The 24,095-nt window shown below is 38.4% G+C and overlaps 1 protein-coding gene across 5 annotated transcripts in view; it reads right to left on the bottom strand.

Moving 5' to 3' along the window:
- LRBA (LPS responsive beige-like anchor protein) overlaps nt 1-24,095 on the bottom strand; it is a 456,729-nt gene that overhangs the window by 32,253 nt on the left and 400,381 nt on the right. For 3 of the 5 annotated variants that reach the window (XM_078394767.1, XM_078394765.1, XM_078394769.1), the window contains 2 exons: nt 5,550-5,639; nt 2,266-2,458 (listed from right to left, as the gene is read on the bottom strand). In XM_078394767.1, coding sequence (XP_078250893.1) covers nt 2,266-2,458; nt 5,550-5,639 — 283 coding nt within the window. The remainder of the gene's footprint in view (nt 1-2,265; nt 2,459-5,549; nt 5,640-24,095) is intronic. The other 2 variants (XM_078394766.1, XM_078394768.1) reach the window with 2 other exon arrangements.

Consider the following 24,095-nt stretch of genomic DNA (forward strand, 5'->3'; position numbering starts at 1 on the left):
TGCTTCATAAAAATCTGAAAAAGTGATTACGCAATATGTGTTCCCAGCTTGAATATAACACAATATTTAGCAAAATGAAATAGGGGCACAATTTTACTTTACTATGTAAACATCCATGTGTGTGTATCCCAATCAACCTTGCATTCTTTAGAACAGTACTTATATAGGATTAAAAAACTTTAGCAGAAATTGTACAGTGAGTATTGAACCTTGATTGACAGCATCTCTCTCCAGTTATCATACAACCAGAACAGACATATGAAAACAGAACAGAGAAGACATCGTATGACAGAAGAATGAAAAGCCTAGGTCAGTGGTCCCCAACCTTGGGCCTCCAGATGTTCTTGGACTTCAACTCCCAGAAATCCTGGTCAGCAGAAGTGGTGGTGAAGGCTTCTGGAAGTTGCAGAACAAGAACATCTGGAGGCCCAAGGTTGGGGACCACTGGCCTAGGTGATCATGTAGGATTCATGAGGAACAGGCAATAAAGAACAGTGGACATTATCTTGTATCAGAAAAGCCTGTTTGAAGGGAGGTAACACGATATACAGCATACTAGAAAGAAGTAAAGGGAAGAGGACAAAGGGATCTGAGAGTAGAAAAAGCCTGAAGTAGACAGGACTTTGAAGGGGGGAAGAACAGCTGAAGGGAGAGCTACAGCATATGTACACACCACTGTTTACCAAACAGAATCACATACAAGTATTATGCTGGATCTCTCACACCCTAACAGCTGTCTAAAATTTCCCTCATTATGTGGAATGGTGAGGACAATTAGCTTGCAAAAGCTGATAAATGCTTACCATAGTAAATTACCAACTGGTATATGGCAATATGTATTCAACTATAATAATAATATTATCTTCTGGGGGTGGTTCTGAGGCCCAAAGCTACCCAGGCTAGCTGACATCCCCCCCCCCCAAAAAAAAACCACACTAGAGAATCAAACTCCCAAATAATGAACACTAAATAGGTAGAAATCATCTGGTATATAAAACTGAATACAATCAGAAATGTATTGAGAAGAAAGACATTTAAAGGACAAACAAGTGAGCAGAGGCCATTCTCTATAGAAAATCTCTCTCTCTCTCTCTCTCTCTCTCTCTCACACACACACACACACACACACACACACACACACACACACACACACACACACACACACACACACACACACACACACACACACACACACACACACACACACACACACACACACACACATTATCAATATACCTCAATGTGCCAATTATCAGAGATGAGACTTTCAGGTTAATATGAATGGGAAAAAAACATAAAAGAGGTTCTTGTTTTCATTTTCTTTCAATAATTTGTGGGAAAGAGTTTCTGAAACCCAAATGCTTTGTTTTAATGAAAGAAAGAATCATGGAAGCTTCACATTCTTGTGTGTTTCCTTCTTTCATCTCCCTTTTCTTCACATTATCTGTCAAATCACCGAGGAAGGGTTTAATTAAATAATGTAATAAGGGCTACTTTCAGTAGCCAATTAGAACATCTCAGAGGGGAAAGGGAATTTTGAGTTGTAGAAGAACCTGAATTGGTAGGAACCCAATGAAGAATGTTGTTCGTGCTAGTCTTTGTCAGTGAGATGTGTTCTGCTGAGCTCCATGGCACCCTCTATTTTGATTGTGCTCTCCTTCTGTGCCTATGAATCGTTTCTGTTTTTTTCTGGATTTTTGGGAGACTTTTCCCTCCCACCATTTCTTAAGATTATGTTTGCTCTGCCAGCGGACAGCCTGCCTTTTGTGCCAGCTTGCCTCCTTGGGATTATTTTTTTGATTTATCCCCTCAATTTCTTGGGGATTCCTATCCTTTCTTTTCATGGACTATTTTTGACTGCTGCTACCTGCTGATAGTGGTATTAATGAAGTGAAAAGAAGACATCAATGATACGGGGGAGAAAAATCTCTTTATATTCTAGTTGTGTTTGTTGACTGTATTATTGCCTTTTTTGCTTCATTGTTTTTCTTGGTTTTTGGGAGAGGAGGTAGTGTAAATGTGTTTCATTCTACATCCCCACCTTCCGCACACACTCCCATTTTAAGGGTCTTTAGGACTTCTGAGCAAGTGTAAGACAGAACACAAAAAGGGAAATATGGAATGAAATAATTCAAATTAGACAGTCCCTTTCATATTTAATGAAAGAACTGGTGTCCAAAAGATGTGAAAACAAAGGAGCCCCCCCCCAAAAGAATATGAAATAAAACAAACTCAAAAGTTCTCCCCATGCACATCCATACTTACCAGGAAGGCTGTGCCACTTATTCACAGCAAACAGACGGTTGGCAGTGACAGTAATCACAGCAGGATTTGCCAAGCCAGGTTGGGTGTTAGCTGCTACATGTGTGACAGGGGAGTTGGATGGAAATTTTAAGACCATGATGACATCCTGCTGAGCTTGGTCTGTGAACATCAACGGACTCTGCAGAAGGAGATACTGTTGAGTGGGCACAACAAGACCAAACCACATGCGGAAAAGAAGAGGCAAAGAAGATAGGAAGGAAAAGACAGAACAAAAGAAGGAAGACCCAATTAAAACAAGCAAGAACCAAGCTGCAAACAAATTCCAATGCATTTATGACAGGCTCATGGAAACTTTTCAGTGAAACATTTTAATATTCATTTCAGTGAAAACTTTGATATTTGTTGTTAATTGCATGTGGAAAAAGATAAAGATCTAAAATCAGTATGTATAGGAACCTTCACTAGCACCAATAATGTTTCCAGTTGCCTGTGTTTTTGCAAATAGTACAGCTTTCAGATTAACAGAAGCAGTGTTTCAAGAAAGGCAGATCACAACACAGAAATAAATAAAATGAAGCATAAAGAATTCCTGCTCCCAGAGAATTTCAAAAGCTGTATTGATGTGCACAGAATAAAACTAGAGATGGGAAACACACACAAAATTAAATAAGCAATGTATATTGACTGTAAACATATAAGAATAAATTTAAGGATATCAGGACATGATTTTTCCATATATTTCCATATATATTAGCATATATTTCTGGTACAACTAAATTACATTGCAAAAGCTGCTGTTAGGATTCCAAATTGCTCTTCAGTAAATGTCATCCAATCCTACTTTCCCCATTCAGAATGGAGCACAACCTGCCAATCTCTACAGGTAGAGCCCCCTAAACCTCTGGAGGGCTCAGAAATAAATAGGAGTTTACAAAAACTGCCTCCCACATTCTACCAACAAAATTATTATGTGAGATCAGTTTTGCTCACAAGAAAATAGGATCCAAACCTATACATTTACATGTTAACGAAAAATATTCTAAAAGGTATGTTTCTTTTTTAAAAAATCAATGTATAAAAAGCAACCAGGACTCCAATGGAAGAAAATAGCTGAAGGCATAAGACAAACAGACCAGCACATATAATACCAACACCAGATAATGGGGACATCAGAGCAAACAATTAATTCCACATAGTTCTTAGGTAAAGAAATGTCAAGGGTTGTTTCAATGTTCACACAGTATTATCATTAGATCTTTGAAACTTGCCTCCAAAAGTTTAAGGATCTAAATGCACTAGCATAATGTCATTACCACATTAGCCCTCATATTTTGTGGTGCTTTCTTGATATGAGGGCTATTTTTGTAGTAACAACATTTTACATAAACTGCTGGTGCAAGTGTTTGGATCCTATTATGTAGTGGTTTTCAGAGAGGTTAAACTGTTTCAGGAAAAAAACAAAACAGTGCAGTATCTTCCAAGACTAACTATTTTTGTTCAGTGCAAGCTTTTGAGGATTGCAATCTGTGAAAGCTCACACCAAAATAAATGTGTTAGTTTTAAAGATACCACAGTACTTCTGTTTTTGGTTTTTGTTGTTTAATGATTACGAGGATCTTGACTGGGCTGCAAGGGAGGATGGCTTTAATGTACAGTACAATGCTCTAAATAGAACTGATGTTCACGTGGCATTTGACTTGATTGTTTATTAGTATTATTTTGGAATATATCTGAAAACAATATTTCTTAATCATGTATAAGACTGTTAATGGAATCTGATAATAGTTTTCACTGGTAATGGAATCTGATAATAGTTTTCACTGGTAATACTGTAGTTTTCACCTATTTATCATCAGTATTGCAATACATGCACAAACATGTAAATGTGTATATAAAAGTGCACATTTAACATAGTTTGATACAGAACTAATAGAAAATTAAGTAAATTTGCATTTTTATTATTATTGCTTTTTTTAAAAGTTATCAGAAGTACTTAGAAAAGAATATTGCAGTAAGAATTCCTATTTACAATCTTTGCATAAAGGTGTAAATAAAAACAACTAATAAGCTAACCAGACACCCTTTTGAGCAAGTGGCTAAAAGCCAATCAATATTATGAGTTAATCCTCCCTGGATGCTCATTCAATTAAAGGTGTCAGTAATGTCTCATCTGATGTGGCCTCAATTAAATCCAGCTATCTGATGGTGTGAAAACACAAGGGGATACAGCAACAGCAGCCAAACCAGACAAATAGGCAGCCTTCATGTGACTGCTAATTACTACACCTGGTGCATATTATGGCTTGTGCACTTAACACAGCCCATGGTGCCTCTAATTTCTTCTCCACACATAACCCAGAAAAAAAAACACAGTGAAACTTTTACTGATTCACCCAATCATTACGGTGGTAAAACGTTTTGTTTTGTGATGGGAAAACCCGATATGTTAATACAGACAGAGAGCCTTCGAGAATACATTTTACTTGTTGTTTGAGAGCCTATGATGTATGTGTGTGCATTTGTAGTAAGATTATATTGCTCGGAAAAGATTATTCTCTGGTATCTGGAATAAGAAATAACTTTAATCAAGAAATAAAAATCATGAAATGTAAAAATGGATGGACAAAATCCTGTTGCTTAGCATAGTAAACTACAGGAAAGTAGGCCAATTGGATCAACAGAGGTTTGGGGAGTCAACCCTTCCATAAGTTCCACTGATTCAAATGGGCCTACTCTAACTATTACTTACCATGGCAAAGGAAGTTGCAGATAGAATAGGCCCATTTGAATCAATGAAATTTATGGATTTGACTCACAAAATACCCTTACAAAAATCACACACTGGGTATATACCACAACCAAAAGATGACAAGTCACAAATTCCCATCGAAGTCAGTGCATGTGGACTGTACTTAGTGTGTCTAACACCCAGTTTAAGAAGTGAACAATTTTTTTCCAGCAGAGTCAATAGATGCAATTTGAGTGAATGTTATTAGCAAAATTACTACCAAGTAGAAGATGGAGGGAAGAGTTTATGTCTTTAAGAATGATAGAATTACCAGTGGTTGGAATAGATAATTAATGCACTACGTAAGTTCTGCATTTTAGTAGTTTCATTTTGTACATGAGCTCGGTTTTATACTTTATAATGTGCTTATTTAAGGTTACAGGAAAAAGTATATTTTTATATATATATATTGTACTGGAAAGAGTGTGTGTATGTGTGCTCGAGTACAAATTTACAGCTACTGATGCACACAACATTGTCCTGACAACTAACTTACCACCTGCATGGCTGAGCTTCTTGGAGGATGTGGTTCTATGAGCAATTGGGAAGGAGTCTGTCCAAAACTTCGGATCTGAGCTTCAACAGCCTGGAAAAGATATAGGCAGGTTTGCATGTTAAGAGGTGCTAATTACAGGCAAAAGAACTGTAACTGTCACCTGAAAATGTCATTCTACAGTTCTGGGTTTTTTCATCTTGAAAGTCAAACTTATGTGTGCACAGTGGGGCTAAGTGCTTGGCACTTGTAATAAGAATGAGGTAATCTTTTTAGTACTGTAGATGCTATTTCCATGAGAAACTGCAAAACTTCAACTCAGCTCTGTGATATTAAACAGAGACCAGCTATTACAATCAGAAATTCCCTGTATGGGCTCCATTTTTCTTCGCTTCAACTGGCTTATTTTGCTTCTATGATGTGGAGACAGGCAACAAAAGCTAATATTTTACAGGTACTATGAAAAACTCACATGTACTTTTAACGTTTCACCCTAGGCATCACTATTATCCCAAAACGGAAGAAGGTAACAAAGCATGTTACCTTTAAAATACATTCCAGCTGGTATCAGTGACATAACTAGTACCAATGGAATACAGTTCAAATATAAGGGGGAAAATAATTTCATCACCTACTATGACTGAAAAAGTCTTGATTAGATTGAAAACTCTATTTGGATATAACAGTGTAAGCAAGGGCTATACAAGGGTTCTTGAGATTGGTTCAAGATCTGAGTCTATTATTTGAATTGAAACGTAATTCAGGGCTGATTCAGACCTGATCTGATCCAGTATAGTCCCAAATCCAAATCCAAACATCCAAATCTTTGTTCCTTCATTGGCTGGAATCCTGTTCTTTAATGTAGTAAATCAGAACTGGCAGTTGAATCAATGAACTTACAGAGGAACCAACTTACCAGATTCCCACTGATTCAATACACATATTCTAGTAGTCATAACTTCCTTTGCAACCCATAGAGCTAGCGTTTGTCCACAGACAATCCTCCATGGTCATGTAGCCAGCATGACTAGATATGGAATGCCGTTTACCTTCCCTCCGAGGTGGTACCTATTTATCTACTCGCATTTTTGCATGCTTTCGAACTGCTAGGTTGAGCGACGGGAGCTCACTCTGTTGCATGGATTCGATCTTACGACTGCAGGTCTTCTGACCTTGCAGCACAGAGGCTTCAGCGGTTTAACCCGCAGCGCCACCACATCCCTTTATAGTTCTAGTGTATGGTGCCCTTCAAATGTGCCAGGGCCAGTCAGGGTGCCACATGGCCCCTGTTGAGAATGACTGCTCTAAAGAGCCAGCACCAACATTTCTAAAGGAAAGGTACAAGGGAATAAGGAAATTGCCAATGTCGAATATTATTACTCTCAAAACAACACAGGAAACAACACACAGACTTACTCAAATAAACAAGTACAAAGAATAAGGATGGAACTTGACTGGGAAAGAATTAGGAAAGGAGGACTGGAGGTTAAATCCAGGTGCCTTCATTGAGCAGGGGGTTGGACTCAATGGCCTTATAGGTCCCTTTCAACTTATTTATTCTATGATTCTACGAATACTGATACAATGAAAATAGAAGAAACAAATGCTATAGTAAAGAGAACCATTACCAAATTCCCACAAACTTCTTTTAAATAAATATTTTTGCCCAGTCCAGAGTGGAAGCTTCGGTGGGGGGGAAAGGGCCACTACCTAATGAATCCATATACTGTACAATAAATAATTTAGTGTTGGGTCTCTTCTTTGTGGAAAGATGACACAGAAATTAAAGTACATTAAACAAAGTAACAAGAAAGATTTTTTTAAAAAAAGGTCTGGGCTAAACTATTCAACTTGCTAAAACAAAAGATTTCAAAGTAAAGAGGCAGAGACCTAATCAAGACAAATATCAATCTGCAGAACACTCATTTCAGTTTTTTCTGTGGTTTGCTATGAAAGGTAAGAAAATGAAGAGGGGTATGCAAAAAGTGAATATTTAACTTCACCAACACCAAGCCCTATAAATGCAAAGTCTAGGATAGCAAGCTAGAGCTGTCAAAGAGCAAAATTTAGCTCCCCTCCTCCCATCATATCAGCTCACTATTTTCCTTGCATGGTGCTGTTTTGCAACATTTTGGAGAAACACTCTCTGGCTTTTTAAAGTGTCCAGACCAATGGACACATCTGAAGCTATTTGGGTCAATAAGGATCTAATCTGGACCAATCCAAACCACTTTGGATCTGATTTAAATCAGTCTGATTTGGTTTAGAATTCAGTTGTATCTTTCTAATAAAGGCCAATCTGTATTTGATAATAAAGAGAAATATGCTATATAATTAAGCAGAAAATCATCCTGAAATACAATAAAACAATTTTCCCCTTTCTTGTGCCTGCCCTGTTTTGAAACTTTCAGAGTATAAACAGCTGTCTGTGTTTTGTTGCTTGTTTATTTTTGTTTAATTCATCAGATATTTTAAGACAATTGTAATCTATGGTTTTAGATACTTGCAAGTAGTGGCCCGAGATGTGTCTTTTTAAGTAGATTGGCAAGACATAACACTACCGTTAATGCTGGCAATAATATACCCAGAATGCTTGGATGCTAATGCCATCAAGTTGCTTCTGACTTATGACAACCTTGTGAAATAGTGACCTTCAACAGCACTGCTCAGCTACTGCAGACTCAAGACTGTGGCTCCATCTCAAATTTGGTCATCCTCTTCCCCTGTTGCCCCCAAATAAGTCATTTTTTGCCTCCAGAGAAAGTTCAGACTTGATTTGTCTAAGGTCCACTTATTCATATTTCTTGCAGTTCAGGATATCTGGGATATGTCAGATGGAGGAAAGGGCCATCGGGACATGATGTTATAACTGTACTGAAGCTAACTACCCTGTTTCCCCGAAAATAAGACTTAACTTGAAAATATGCCTAATATGATTTTTCAGGATGCTTGTAATATAAGCCCTACCCTAAAAATAAACCCCAGTTAAGTGAAACTCTGCCCTCCACCATTGGGCAGCAACCAGAAGATGACATGACTGTATTTGAATAAATGTAGATTGTTGTACATGAAAAAAAATAAAACATCCCCTGAAAATAAGCCCTAATGCACTTTTTCGAGCAAAAATTAATATAAGACCCTGTCTTATTTTCGGGGAAACACGGCAGATCAATTTTGATTGCCTTGTGGATAGGACGCTATTCAGACATGTTCAAATAGGCAATATCAATGCAGGTAGGGAGCATGGGGCAACACACATGGCCCTCGCTGTACTGGGCACAGAGGTCTGAAGGTTTCTGTTCATGTTTACTTTAATAGGAGGAGAATGACTGTAGACCCAACTTCATAAAGTCTTTTTCAGATCTTTCCCTTAAGCACAAGAAGATTAGCACAGGTGGGCACACTTGAGGAAGCATGGAATACATGGCCCTGTGCTCCTTATACTTGTTGATAATCTGGAAAATGTATGCATTGTGCTTTGAATTCCATCACAGAACACATGTGTAGGTATAAAAATAAGCACACATTGGGAAGGAAAAAGTAAATACAGTATTTTTTTTTTTTTTTTTTTTTTTTTTTTTTGCTTTTGATAGCACCTTGTGCTCTTTGTAACTTGTTCCTGCACCCTAAGCTTCTCTCTTGTTTTGTGCTGTCCTGGAAAGACAATTTGTCTTTACTTTATCATATCAGCTTTTGTCTCGTACAAAACTTCTAACCTCATCATTAAGTAAAAAAGCAACACTATTAACCAGTACCACCTACTTAGAACTAACATTTTATAACTTATTTTTGCTTCAGCTACAATTCATAAAAAACTGCAAGAGTAATTTTGAAAGGTGTGTCTTAAATATTCCTGAAGTAAAAGACCGTTTTTTTAACTAGACTTTGCCAGTAACAAAGCTTTGGTTCTTTCTTTAATTATTTCAGGTGCTTTAAAATGATGCTATAAAACAGAGTGAGCTATGAGGCTCCTCTACAATTCATTGCTATGCATATATAGACATGCACACACGGAGTATACAACATTTGCAACATATTAAACTGAAATACTGTACGTGTCGTGGAGCGACAAATATTGAAGTATTGATCACTTGTGCTGATTGTGTTTCACACAGAAAATAATAAGTTACTAGGATGTACATGTGGAAAGATTTATTTGCTTTCCTCTGCCTTCAGCATTCAGCCTTCCTTGAAGTAATTCTGTTTCTAATATAATTAGTAGTTCCATTGTCTAAACAATCCCGAACCTTTTTCACCCTGCGGACCGGCTGAGGAAGGCGGGGCATACCCCGCGCTTGTGCGCATGCACGAACAAGGATGCTTGTGCATGAATGTGCACTAATGTGCATGTGCAAATGGTGGTGCAGTGCTTGTGAGGGTGCGTGCTCATGTGCATGCTCGAACAGCGACACGTCGCTTGTGCAGGTGCACGTGTACTCATGAGCATGCATGAATGGCAGTGCGGGGCTTGTACAAGCGTGTGCACACTCGCACAAGCACCACACTCCCATTTGAACATGCACATGAGTGTGCACACAGGCGCAAACAGCCTTTGCGAGGGTGAGTGCATGTGGTGGGTGGGAGGTCTGTCTTCGCGGCCCGATCCGGCTCAGGCCGTGGACCGGGGGTTGGGGACCTCTGGTCTAAATATTTTACTTATTCTAGCACAGTAAGGCCCCCGTATCCACAGAATTAGTATCTGCATTTTTTACTTATCCATGGTTTGCTGCAGACCTATATATAATATGCAAGAGTACCTTCTTGCAGCCTTTGTCCCACCCCCATGTATGTTGAATATAGGGTTCCCTCATATCTGCTGTTTCAGGCATCCAAGGTAGATCATGGAACCCGCACAGATATGGGGGTCTTAAGCATCTAATAAAAGAGGTGTGTGAGATCCAAGACTGTGTACTGCATGTTTTGTCTACCTTTTAATATTAAAGATGTGGAGACAAGACTCAATTGTTTAGCAGTGATGAAGGAATGGAACTTTAAACATGCTCTGAAACCATGTTTAAACTACTTCACATGTTCTAGTGTTTTGTCCTACTATTAAAAACAGCTAGTAGGGATGAGGCTTGTTGAGCCCTGGCACAAATTAAAGCACTCTGCGTTAACTGTGAAAAAAGTTAATTCAACAGTATGCAGTACCCACCAAATAGGGTTGTAAATTTCTTCAGGAGACGGGTATTAGAGAGTTTGAACATATGGATGCAGTTAGGGCAAAAACAGATGTTTGTTACTTTTCTTCGCAGCACCACTCAGAAATGAAATCAAAATTGCTTCCCCTCCGTGTTTATGTCTGAAAAGGACTATAAAACAGAATGAGAAGGAGGGGGAAGTCAAGAGACAAAATGAGAGAAGGAAGGGAATACTGACTACAAGTCTTAAAGAAAATAATGAGAGTGATTAATGCAGCTCCAGTACGACTGAAAAACCCTGCATGAATCAGATTTAACAGAAGTTTTTAATGTTAATGAAATAACTTACATGTTTATCAATCATTACCATATCTTTGAAAAGTTTTTGCATTTACCTCTCCCAGAATTTCACAGCCCACAAAAAGTAACTTTTCCTAAATTATCAAACAAGATACAACATCAACTGTGTATGCAATTCTGCCAGAACTTGAAACATTATCCCTGGAAAATTAATTCATTAATGTTTATCATTAAAAATTGGGAGATTAATTTTTTGCTGTTAACATTTAAACAAGAATCTGCTCAATTAATATTATTTATAATACATTGACTTAGCATTATTAAATTATACTTTTTAAAATAAACAGTACTTTAGCAAAAGTGTTGTAGCAAATAACGTATTTGATCACTTTCAAATAGACTTTTTTAGCAGAATACTATAGAAGCGTTGATTCAACAACTTTCACAAATGACTGCTGATCTCCAACCAGCTACTCTCATGCAACCTATATGAGTCCAGAAACTTTGCCTGTGCTGACTAGGGGTTCTGGACTTGATATGTCCATAAATATTTGAAGTGCCATGGCTGAGAACCACTGGTACAGAACCGATTCTTATAGAAAAGAGTATGAATGCCTTCTTTCTGAGGAGGAGGTGGAGGAGTAACACAAACTTACACTGGAAATGGTATGTTTAAAGTTATTTTAAAGTGTGAGATAAATTCATGCCTTTTCTCCCAGTTTGTTGAGGAAAGTAACAAGTTAGCATTTACACATTAATATCAATATGTTCTTCCCAAGCTGTGGTTTAGGTCATAAAAGGCTCCATTGGGTCCTTGAAAACCTATATGCCAATTTTCTATTATGGAACTCTTAAGTGCTGGAATGGTCTCAGCTTCAAGGAGAGAGCTGGGGCACAAAAATAAAAAAAGGAAGTTTTGTCTGTCAGATAGTTACCAGTTATGTATTTATGGCATTATTCACATCTTTCATAGTTCACAGCAGGTTGCTCTGCATTCTTGTCCTTGTATACAGCAACCTCTGAAAGGCAAATGAATCTGAGAGGAAGTGCAGACCCTAAAGCCATCCAAGGAAGGATTTGAACCAGGATCATTTATATCCAGACAAACCAGTCTCCACTGTGTCATACTAGTTCTGCTGGACAAATAGACAAGTCTAGATGGCAATCAAGTGAAACACAATGGTGTTACCAGCAAACAGGTTGGGATGAGAACAAAGTGAAGGAAATGTCACTGGGATTTAATCCCATTGCGTCTTAGGTGAACAAATTGTTAAGTACAGTACGCATGAATGCAATTACTGTATAAAGGTAGTGTTACAGTTTCCGTTTTGTAATCTTTAACAACGTCCTTAACACAAAAACAATTATACTCACATTGTTTTATTTATATTGTATTACGATTAGGATAATCATATAACTAAATATACTGTGTCCAGGGTTACTGTCCTTTACAACTGTGAGTTTAACAAACTTTAGAAATAGTTAAAAACAGAGGGGGGATGAATACTGAATTGTATTCAAAAAGTAATAATGAGACAGATCCCAAATTGTGTGAATGGAAGGCTACTTGTGTGGTATGGCTTGTCCTTCCCTGGATATTCAACCAGCCTCCCAGTAGCCTCGCTGTACCACAGTCCAGAGAGCACAGGCAGGTTGTGGGGCAAGTCATGATTTGGAAAAATCTACTATTACAGAAGCAGCTCAAGCTCAGTATACAGTATTTGTTTTTCCTTAGATAACCTGGTAACAGCAGGCAACTCCCTCTCTCATTCTCTCAACTCACACACATAAACAAAACTGTGCCATGATCCTACACTCTTTTATTCCAAGAATAGTCCCAACTGAAATAACTGAAGCTTACTGGTGAGCAGACATTCACTATAATTACACTATAATAGTATAGCTTACACCTTTTCTAAACATAACAATTTGGGCTGGGTCTGATGAACCATACACCAATTTTCTATTATGGAACTGTAAGTCCCTTCCAGCTGTGCAGTTCTAAGATGATAATGATGATACTAATATTTTAATCTTGCCACTAACATTGAAAAAGCAAACTAAGAATCAACAGTGATTTGAATTGAATTGAATTTATTTATTATGGTCAGATGACCAGCTCATAAAACATATTATGTGGCTAAAATATACAAAATGCATTTCAAAAAGTACAATCAGTTCATAAAATATATTATGTGGTTAAAATATACAAAATGCAATTCTAAAAGTGTATAGCCAGTTCATAAAACATATTATATGGTTAAAATATAAAAATGTAATTTAAAAATTGTACAACAAATAATTGTGTACTGGTTGTAAAATATGGGGAGAATCAAATACAGCATTTTATAGCTATCCTTTGAACCACTGCATCATCTAGGGCAAACTGGTTTGGATAGGGTCCTTGTGTTATAGGGAGTCCTTCCTACATATTTATAAAGGTCTGTAAATAGTTCCTCCCTTCAGTTGGGACCACAACATTTCTCTACACTCAACAATAGACCACCCTCATGCTAAAACCAGTCAACCTGTGAACTCAGGATACTATAAGGGAGTGCTGTGCCATTGCTGCTCTACAGAATTGCTGCAGAGCATGTAATAAGGGAGTCTTGATCGGAAAAAAGTAGCTTGATGTAAAATTAAGCAGGTCTCCCTGGATATCTGAGAATTATTGAGCTCAGGAGGTTGGCGCGTAGATCTCTATAGAAAAGACAGTACAGTAAGACATGACCTACACTTGACCATCATTACACGGACACAGGCAATCCAAGACAGGTATATGTTGAAATCTTCCCTCCTTGAGCTTAGAGGGTAAAACATTCCGTCTCACTAATGTGAAGGCTCTTCTGGTCTTTGTTGACATTGTGCTCATCAAATATGAAGATATTGTAAAGGCATTATTAGTAACAACACTGTATTTGCCTGACTGGCTCATATGCTCTTGAAGTTCTATATCCCAGGTTCTTTGTTTGAGTGCTGCTTTAGCACCGACATGCCCCATCATTAAAAGAACATAGGTGGAAAAATCCATTTGCCTCATTTCTCTTGTAAGTTGTTATTTCCATTCTGATTGAAAAGAATCAAAAAGTGACATCTGTGCCAAGACCTCTGAAGAGAAGAGAAGCTTTAGCCAGTAATTAAAAATGTGGACTTTGGCATGTGCTCTTATGGTGATTAGGCCAGCGTCCAAACGACGGTCTACATTAGGTGTAGAGTCAGAATAAATCTCAAAAATTTGGTTTGAACTACCTCAAGAGGACATAGGTCAGATAAAGCAAACAACTGGCACCCGTAGAGCATTTGAGCAACAACTTTAGCCTTGAAAACCTGAATGTGCTGCATGCTTTATGTGGAGGGCCCAGCAACCCAAGGCATGAAAGATTATGCCCAAGTATATGTAGCTGGAAACCTGCTCTATGGGATGACCATTGATAGCCCAATTGTGCTTTATTCTTCTACTGACCACGAGAAACAATGATTTTTGAAGTTCAGAGAAGTATGTTTCCATGAGAACTACTAACCAGAATAGCAAGTAGAATGGACTGAGAATACATAAACTTTATTTCATTTTTCTTCTCGGTTTATTTTTTTAATGCAAGGAATCAACGGAAGATTTGTCCCTATGGATATACTTTGTTTCCTGCAGATCTTCTTGATGTCAGGTACTAGCTGACAGAATGGAGATGAGGCCATATGGGCAAACCAGTGTTTTGAAAGTCACTTTTTTGAACTACAACTCCCAGAAAGGGGATTCTTGCTGCTGTGGTCTAAATAAAAAAATCATGACTTTTCCAAGCTCTGGGACAGATGGAACACATTTCAGAAACTCATATGTTCTCGGCAACTTGGTGAACAGTGTCTCCCACCAGGACAAACTCTAGCTGGACCATCTGGAAGTCACTTTATAGACTTTGAAGCAAAGTGGGAAGATCAAAGAATAATAAAGTAAAATGGCGTTATTTGGATACTGGACAAATTTCCTGTGACTGTAGAGAAATTCAATCAATGCAGCACTTATGTGTATGCAATTTATGCCCCACAATATGTACAAAAGAAGATCCAAGTAAATGGCTGAAATAATGTTATTGAAGTAGCCTACTTGTAAGTCTTCTCAACATATTCATTTTTAATTTTTTTTGCCTATATTTCATATATATCCATAATTTTAAAATGTGCAACACTGATATAATTCCTTCTGAAGGAAGGAAGGAACGTGGTCTGCTTAAAAAGCATGCATTTCAGTTTCAGGTATTTGAATTATCCAAGATTGTGTACAGATGCCAATAAATTTCTACGCTATTTTCTCTGTTCTAAAATGCTGTGTGGAAATTATTACTTTGTGATTATTTCTACCATGCTTTTCAATGTGATTGTGTATGTGTGGAGAAAAGAATACTTCAAAAAGAAAAAGCAAATGAAAGGAAAGACTGAAGTTCTCCAGTACTCCATCACATTTTAAAAATAAACTCCACATGAGAAGGGGAAAATGGTGCATGAAAACATACTTTTGTCCAGCCTAATTATGAGAATGCCTGTTGCATGTAATTACAGTAGAGTCAATGAGGTAAAACAGAGAAGTAATTACAGTTTGCAAAAACAAGGATTTATTTCTCCCTTCAGAGTCTTGCAACTTGCTCTAATCTGACTCTGTACATTCCAGGCATATTAAACTGAGACGTAGTACAGCTTCAATGCAATCTCCAATTCATGCAAACTGTCCATCTACTACCTTGTAATCCCAGCTGCCAATCTGAAATAAACCAGTTAGTCAGAGCAGACACAACCTACAGAAACAAATGTCACTCAATAATGTTCAGAGGCACTGGGTTCATGGATAATTTCAAACAGTATCTCTGTCTGGAACATTGATGTGCTCATTGAAAACACCTAAATCTCTGGCTACTGGAAATAAGCAGATAAAGTGGAGCAAGAAAAATGAGCAGGCAAATACTTCAAAGACACTAGGAGAAAATGGCAAAAGAATTCAAAGAAACTCGAAGGAAGGATGGCTAGATGTAATCCATCCAAAACTGCAAATAGTTGGGGAATGGAACAGATTTCATTATAAGATTAAGAGCCACTGCATTTATTTTCACAGAGTATGAGACCATCATTCAGGCTGTATTGCCACATTTCATAGTTAACAATGCTGGATAGCAGAGGAAGAAAAGCAGTTAGTATAAGCATGCCAGGAGAAAAGCTCTACCCGACTGTTTTGCCATTACAAGAGGGTAAGGCTATTCAGGAAGTCCCTTTCTCAGTAAATGGCTGTCCAAAACAAGATTCTTAAAAATGGGGCTTCTGATTTTGCTTTTCATTTAAGGTTTTAATATTGTTTCTTTTTATATTGTACACTGCTTTGGGTCCTCTTGAGGAAAAAGGCAGGGTATAAATATTTGAAATAACTGACAAATAAGAGGCCTTCACAAATATTCACCAATTTTGTCAACACTTCTCTGATCTTCTAACATGTAATTCCACTTAGATTATTAGATTAAATTAATTTTCATCTTGCAAAATGAAGGTAATTTTTTTTCGCTTGCTTTGTGCCAATGTCAACTGACTCTCATATGCACAAGTACAAGTTGATCAAAAAAACATGATGCTCTTTTCTTACCTCCATTAAACTACTATCGCTAAAACAGAAACTAAAATGGCCAGATAAAAATCAATGGATCGCTATATAAAACACCCCACAGTTAGTGCAAAACAGATATTTTGTCCCCAAATGGTGCTTTATAAGTGTCATGTACTTGTATTCCCGAAGGCTTTCACGGCCGGGATCTAATGGTTGTTGTGGTTTTTTGGGGCTCTTTGGCCGCATTCTGAAGGTTGTCTTGAAGACCAGAGGACTAACGGACGGATGGGGGAAAGTGTACTGTTCCAACTACACCAGAGCACAGAGTGTTATCCTCTGAAAATGCCGGCCACAGAGACTGGCGAAACGTTAGGAAGAAACACCTTCAGAACACGGCCAAAGAGCCCAAAAAACCCACAGCAGGCATGTACTTGCTTTATTTTTAAAAGTGCTATACTTGTTTTGAGAGCCGGTGTGATGTAGTCGGTAGAACAGGGTTCCCAAGACGTGAGTTCAATTCCTTTGTTAGCTATTGAAACTCAGTGGGTTGTGGTAAGCCACTCTCTATCTCATATACCTAAAAAAAAACCTCTATTAGGGTTGCCATAAGTTGGAAGCAACTTGACAGAACATAACACATGTGCAGACACATACTTATTTCACAGCTAATGAGTGATACAGGGACAATACCCTATCCTTAAGAGTATTTTTATTCAAGCAAAAATAATTTAGACTAAGATTGAAGGCAGGCCTTGGCCTCCTTTAAAAATGTGGAGGGGGGGGATATCTGGACCTGTTTTTCACTAAGCTTCAGAGGAAGAGATCAGAGCTCAGTGCCTGGTACTGTTGACAAGCCAAACTCCAGGTGGCCATGAAAACAATATGTTTGGTTTGGAGAAGTTGCTGTTTTTTAAGTCTGGCATTGCTTTATAGTATTTTAAATGCAGGTTTTCAATTAAACCTAAGCTAATCCTTAACATTTATTTAGCTTTTCACGCAAAGTTCCTGTGCTGTGCTGTGTCAAGCAAACCATCTGGGCAGCACACTTCTGGGCAGTGATTCTTCTAGTATAATTTGTTTCTGCAACATTTTGGTGATATGTATAAATGCATTCTTCTCTTTGTTTTATTCACATATTCAAACTATTCATTCTTCGCCACAGCACCATTTTTCTGCATTTCTAAGACATGCAGTAAAGTCTATACTTCACCCGGGTATAAACAAGATCATCCAATAACTTGGGAGTAGACAGAAAGATCATCCAATAAATATACAGTATTGTGTTTAATTTCCCAAATTACTCACTATTTGGGTTGTTTTCCTCTGATTTAGAGTTGAAAAACCTGGCTTCCACCATCTTTTTAACCAGACAAGAGATCTGCTTCTTCTTTTATGAAATTAGGATCATGCAAACTAAACATTGCTGAGTAAAGCAGAGAAGCAGCTTACCTTATACTGTACTTATAAAGAGAACTTTGTGGAAATACTTGTGACGCTGGAGTAAGCTGAATCTTAAACATGTCCTCTTTGAAAGAGCACGGTCTGTTTTCAAACATCAGACTCTTAATAACAATATATTTTTATAATAAATAATAAAGACCTTAGAACTGCAGATCTGGAAGGGACCTTATGGATCATCAAGTCCAGCCCCTGTCAAAGGGGCACAGTGAGGAATCAAATTTCCAGGTACCTAAAACATGAAGCTATCCAGCAGTTCATTATGAAAAGCACATTTAAAAGTTAGGGCCTTAATCTGATCTCTAATCCTAATTAGATTAGATCTATTGAATGAGTTGGTAAATGTTAAACCAACAGTCACATACTGTAAATACTACAGATTTAATACTTCCTACAGTGCAAGTTGTTCAGCATAGTTTGAAGTGTCTCAAAAATTACACAGAACCACCACTTTAAATATCTCATCTGTGGTAAAAATCTGGCGTGAATAAAATATATCATTTTTGGAAAACTGGCTTAATTCTTGCCAGACCACCCGTCATGAAACAAAATACGTAGTGGAAGAGCCACCAAGACCTCTTTCTAATCATAGCTTCCAATCACAAGTGATACCCAAAGGCTGCAATTACGCCTCAGTCAGTTTGTTAGTAACTGGATTCACGTTTAGGCAAGGCCTGGTGCTCTCTGCCTATTGTGGGAGCAGAAATGTCTGAATTCTGCTTTGGGAAAATGTGCTAGGATTCAGGACTAAGGAATACATGCCAGGAAGTAATATATGCCTGACAGGAAATAATAAGAGGAAGCATCAAAGACTAAGAGAAGGACTATTTTATGTTTCATGAGTTAGTAATAAATACAATTTCAAAAGAAAGGTTCTCTGATCACTAACACTCTATTACATATCCACATGTTTTACTGGGAACAAGTTCAGAATATGTGGCACAAAGAGGTCGATTTCTTCACTGCTGACTAGTATTTTATAGTTATACACCTAAAATATAGAGATTGGAATATAGAATATATAGAATATACATATTCTATAGAAAGAATGTATATATTCTATATAAAAAGTAGAATATAGAAATGCTAGCAGAGGTTTTAAACTTTCCATGGCTTAGAAATGTCTTAGTCTCTTTTCTACCAAGGTCTACAATTCATCCCACCCATCCAGAAGCTTTTTCTCCCCCTCAGCTACCCAATTAGTCTTCCTCTCCCCTCACCTATTCACATTACATAAGCTTCCCCTTCTCTGAGAGCAGTAAGCATTTTTTTTTCTCCCTGTTTACTACTACATTCATCAATCACTGCCCTCTCATCCACCAAACCAGATATTTATTATTTATTATTTATACGCCGCCTTTCCATAGGGGGCCTAAGGCAGCTCACAACAATTAAAACAGTACAGTAAGAAGTTTAAAATGCTATGCAAAACTATATTGAAACACAACTGAATATTAATCAAGATTAAAATAAAAATCAAATTATTGTTGTTGTTTGCATTTCTATCCCACCCATCTTGTGACAAAGCACTACTTGGGTCACTAACAACAATGGAACACTGTAACCCACCCACCAAGCACAAGCACATAAATACTAAAAACAACAAAGAAAAAACCCCCAAAGGCAACAGCAACCCAAATTCAACATCAAACTCATGGATCCATGACAGTGTCGACGGGGGAAAGTATTCCTAAAGGCCTCATCAAAAAGCACAGATTTAACACATTTTCTGAAGGTCAGAAGGGAGCGAGCCTGGCGTATATCAGCAGGCAACGCGTTCTATAGCGCTGCAGCTGAGAAAGCCCAGTTCCTGTTGGTAGTTTTTGGGGCCTCTCTAGGGGTGACTAGTCTGGATGTCCCCAGCAGATAATTTTACCACCAGTTAGGAAGTCAGTGTAGTCATTTGCTGTTGCATGCTGAATCATGCAACCTAGCATGCAACAGCAAAGAGCTACAATGATTTCTTGTGATAGTTTGCTACCAATATTCACATCAATTGAGTTATGGCACTGGATGTATTCTGGCTATTTTTACATTTTTAAAAGCAAGTTTAATGTGCAATTTGCTTTTAATCGCTGCACATACTTATAGTATGAGTTATATTACCTCTATTTAAAAGAAATAACTTGTGCTTGCCGATTCATGTATATTTACTCTGATCTACTTAAAAAAGTGTTTCTTTATACCTGGTATCTAATGTTACATAATAATGAAGTTTAAAGATGTTTACAGAAGAAAACATCCTCATAGAAACCAAAGCTATCATTACAATTTAACTGCATATGCGGTGACTTCTAAGTAGTAGGAGGCTGTGACAAGCTTATTTTCTGGCAGGGAAATGGTGGTCAAAATAAGCTGCTCTGAATTTTGGAATGCTAGAATAAGTCCTTGAGGAGATGGATTAACAGACAGAGAGATGATGAGGCTGTCAGAGGGTGCATGACAAATCCATTTATCACATGGATCGACAATTTATCACATGCATATCAGTATGATTACACAGGGATATGCACACGACCTGATTTCATATTACTTTTACCTTCACATAACTAAAAGCAGAATAATTCAGTCGGGGTTGATGTAGTACAGAATTCTTCTTGCAATCTTTGAGACACATGCAATACATCAGAAAAGATCAGTTAATTTTAAAATATGCACACAAACGCATTTTCCACTATAGTACAGGAATATGACAGAGCTGTGTAATCACTTACTTACTTACTTACATACTTACTTGCATGTAAACCGTTGGAAAGTTAACAGAAATATGATATGGTTACAGCACTTTGAAAAATGTAAAACCTGTACCTGTATTTTAGACCTAGGGCTAAAATAACATACATGTTTCAAGTCTCTAGTAGTTGATGAAGAGTTAATAGGCATGACCATGTTGTTGCCTTGCAAATAATCTGGCAAGGACATGCATCACAAAAAGGCAGCCGGGGAGACTATAACCCTTGCAGAATGATTGCAAATACTACTAGGAACAGGAAGACAAGTCAGGAAGTGAGGTGCATTGCATACCTTTCTTAAGCTACTGAAAACATAGAAAAAGCTTTGGAGACTTCCTGAAGGGCAGTTCTCCTGAACATTACATCTGGCCTGGCTCTCAGATGGATTTCTCTGTTCGAAGATCATCTGGCCTCTAGTGCCCTTACTTCATCTGCTGCGAAAGATGCACAAGAAACTTGCACCTGAGGAGGGACCAGTCATGTTGCAGCAGATGGAACAGTGTCAGGAACTATTCCAGGTGGGTCTACTCAAGCCACAGTAAATGCAGTTGCTCCTATAGTCTCATGGTGGCTACTCTGATGCACCACAGCCTAGACTGGAACTAGCCACCATCAGTAGACCAGTTGGCCAGAAGAAAAGAGCAGCATTGTGTCAAACCAAACAAAGGTCAGAACCCCTGACTGCCATGAAATGCATAGCTATCTAAAGAGTTGCTGATCTGATGGCAGTCCTCATGTCCAAGCCTATTCTGAGACAAAAATGAAATATCAGTGGACTAGCATGATCAATCAATTACATCAAGTACAGTTTGCCAGGCCTTCCTTTTTCTCCAGCTAAATGCCTAGAAAGAGCAGGCACCCAACCCTGAGGAGAAATATCCTTCTGAAACAAGAAGCCCTGCTTGATCCCATTGCCTCTGCCAGGTCTCCACAGTGGAGTGGAGAGTAGTTGCATAACTTCTCAGTTGTTTGGTGACAATCTTCCATTGATCACTTAGTTCTCTAAAAGTTTTTAAATGGCTATAATTTGATGATGTTCAAAATTTACCATCTGAATACCTGATGACTCCAGGAGTCGCCCACTACATCTAGCAGATAGGGACCATCTCCTCAGTCTGCACAGGCTGTGTACCAAACTAGCAGGATGCACCAAATTTGATAAAGATGTGCACTATTTTTTCTGGAACACATTGCAGTCCAGCCACGGTGTGGTATAGGGAGTAGTAAGGTGTCCAACGTGCCTAGCAAGTTGGATTATATTTTTGCCAGCTCGCAGAGGATTTAATCATCATCAGTGGCTACCAGAGTGGTGCTGGCAATGACATGCTTGCTAGAGACAGCCAATGCAGAATTGGGGAGGGGGCTTTCCCTACCACTTTAATCATTCTATGTGTGGTGTGCAAAAAGGAACAAACCAGGCTAAAGGCCATGTCACCCACCCTGGTGCCACAGCCCAATATCACCAGTGTGCTTTTTAAATTATTATTATTATTATTATTATTATTATTATTATTATTATTATTATTATTATTATTATTATTATTATTATTATTATTATTATTATTATTATTATTATTTATTTATTTATTTATTTATTTATTTATTTATTTATTTATTTATTTATTTATTTATTTATTGTATTTATACCCCGCCTATCTAGTCATTTCGACCACTCAAGGCAGCTATTATCATCATCTATGGAAAACTCAGCAGTGGCCAGAGGACTGGAAAAGATCAGTCTACATCCCAATCCCAAAGAAGGGCAGTGCCAAAGAATGTTCCAACTACCGAACAATTGCACTCATTCCATACACTAGCAAGGTTACGCTCAAAATCCTACAAGTTGGGCTTCAGCAGTATGTGGACCAAGAACTCCCACAAGTACAAGCTGGATTTTGAAGGGGCAGATGAACTAGAGACCAAATTGCTAACATGCGCTGGATTATGGAGAAAGCCAGAGAGTTCCAGAAAAAGATATACTTCTACTTCACTGACTACGCAAAAGCATGGCAGAAAGTGAGGAGGAATTAAAGAACCTATTAATGAAGATAGAAGAGGAAAGAGCAAAAAATGGTCTGAAGCTCAACATCAAAACAACTAAGATCATGGCCACTGGTCCCATCACCTCCTGGCAAATAGAAGGGGCAGATATGGAGGCAGTGACAGATTTTACTTTCTTGGGCTCCATGATCACTGCAGAGGGTGTCAGCAGCCACGAAATTCAAAGGTGCCTGCTTCTTGGAAGGAAAGCAATGATAAACTTAGACAGCACCTTAAAAAGCCACTCTCCCCCCTCCCACCTTAATTCAAGTTTTCTCTTTTTCTTGCCTGTTCTTTTTCATAGTTTTGAGTCAGTCTCTATCACTCACTCTCTCTCCCTCACACACACACACACACACACACACACACACACACACACACACACACACACACACACACACACACACACACACACAGCCATCCACCCTCCCTCCCTCCATTTTCTCCCTCTCTCCATTTTCTACATACATTTAAATAAGCTTGATGAAATCCTCGGTCTCTGGCACCTTTCTTCCCTCCTTCCCTTACTTGCTCCTTGATCCTTTCCCTCCTGCTGCTTCTTTGCAGTCATTTCTGGAGGAAGCAGTCATTCAGAAGCCCCGGAATGATTGATCGATTGCCTGGGGCTAATCCACAGCTGCAACCAATCAAGGAGGCTTATCTCCGATCTAACGGAGGATTTACAAGTGCCCTGCTACAACCAAGGAAGTAACAGAGAGAGATGGCTTACAATTTGAGGTTCGGCTGCAGAGGGTGGGGTGGGAGGGAGGGAAGGAGGTAGCACTCTGCTCAATACCCTAAGGATTTTCACTTTTACCCCATTTGCGGTAATTTATCCCTGTTCCCCGACCTATGATCTAGGTGTTTTAAAAATGCCACTAGCACTCATGACAATTATTAGAATCTAGTGACTGTCACAATCCACCGATCTAATCAGAAGGAAGAAAAAGCGCACTACTTCCATCCCTGGCCCTCCCACACATGGGAGTGGTGCTCAGCACCTGCAAGGTTAGGATTTCTATCCTCAGAACTTCGCTGACCCATACTAAAACTTCAACTCATATGTTATTGTCTATCACTACAGAGGGACATGGTGACACTGCGGGTTAAACCACAGAAGCCTCTGTGCTGTAAGGTCTGTAGACCTTCAGCTGTAAGATCAAACCCACATGACAGAGAGAGCGCCTGTCGCTTGTCCCAGCTCCCACCAACCTAGCGGTTTGAAAACATGCAAATGCGAGTAGATAAATAGGGACCACCTCGGTGGGAAGGTAACAGTGTTCCGTATCTAAGTCGCACT

The sequence above is a fragment of the Pogona vitticeps genome, chromosome 5, assembly GCF_051106095.1.
Source record: "Pogona vitticeps strain Pit_001003342236 chromosome 5, PviZW2.1, whole genome shotgun sequence".
Lineage (NCBI taxonomy): Eukaryota > Metazoa > Chordata > Lepidosauria > Squamata > Agamidae > Pogona > Pogona vitticeps.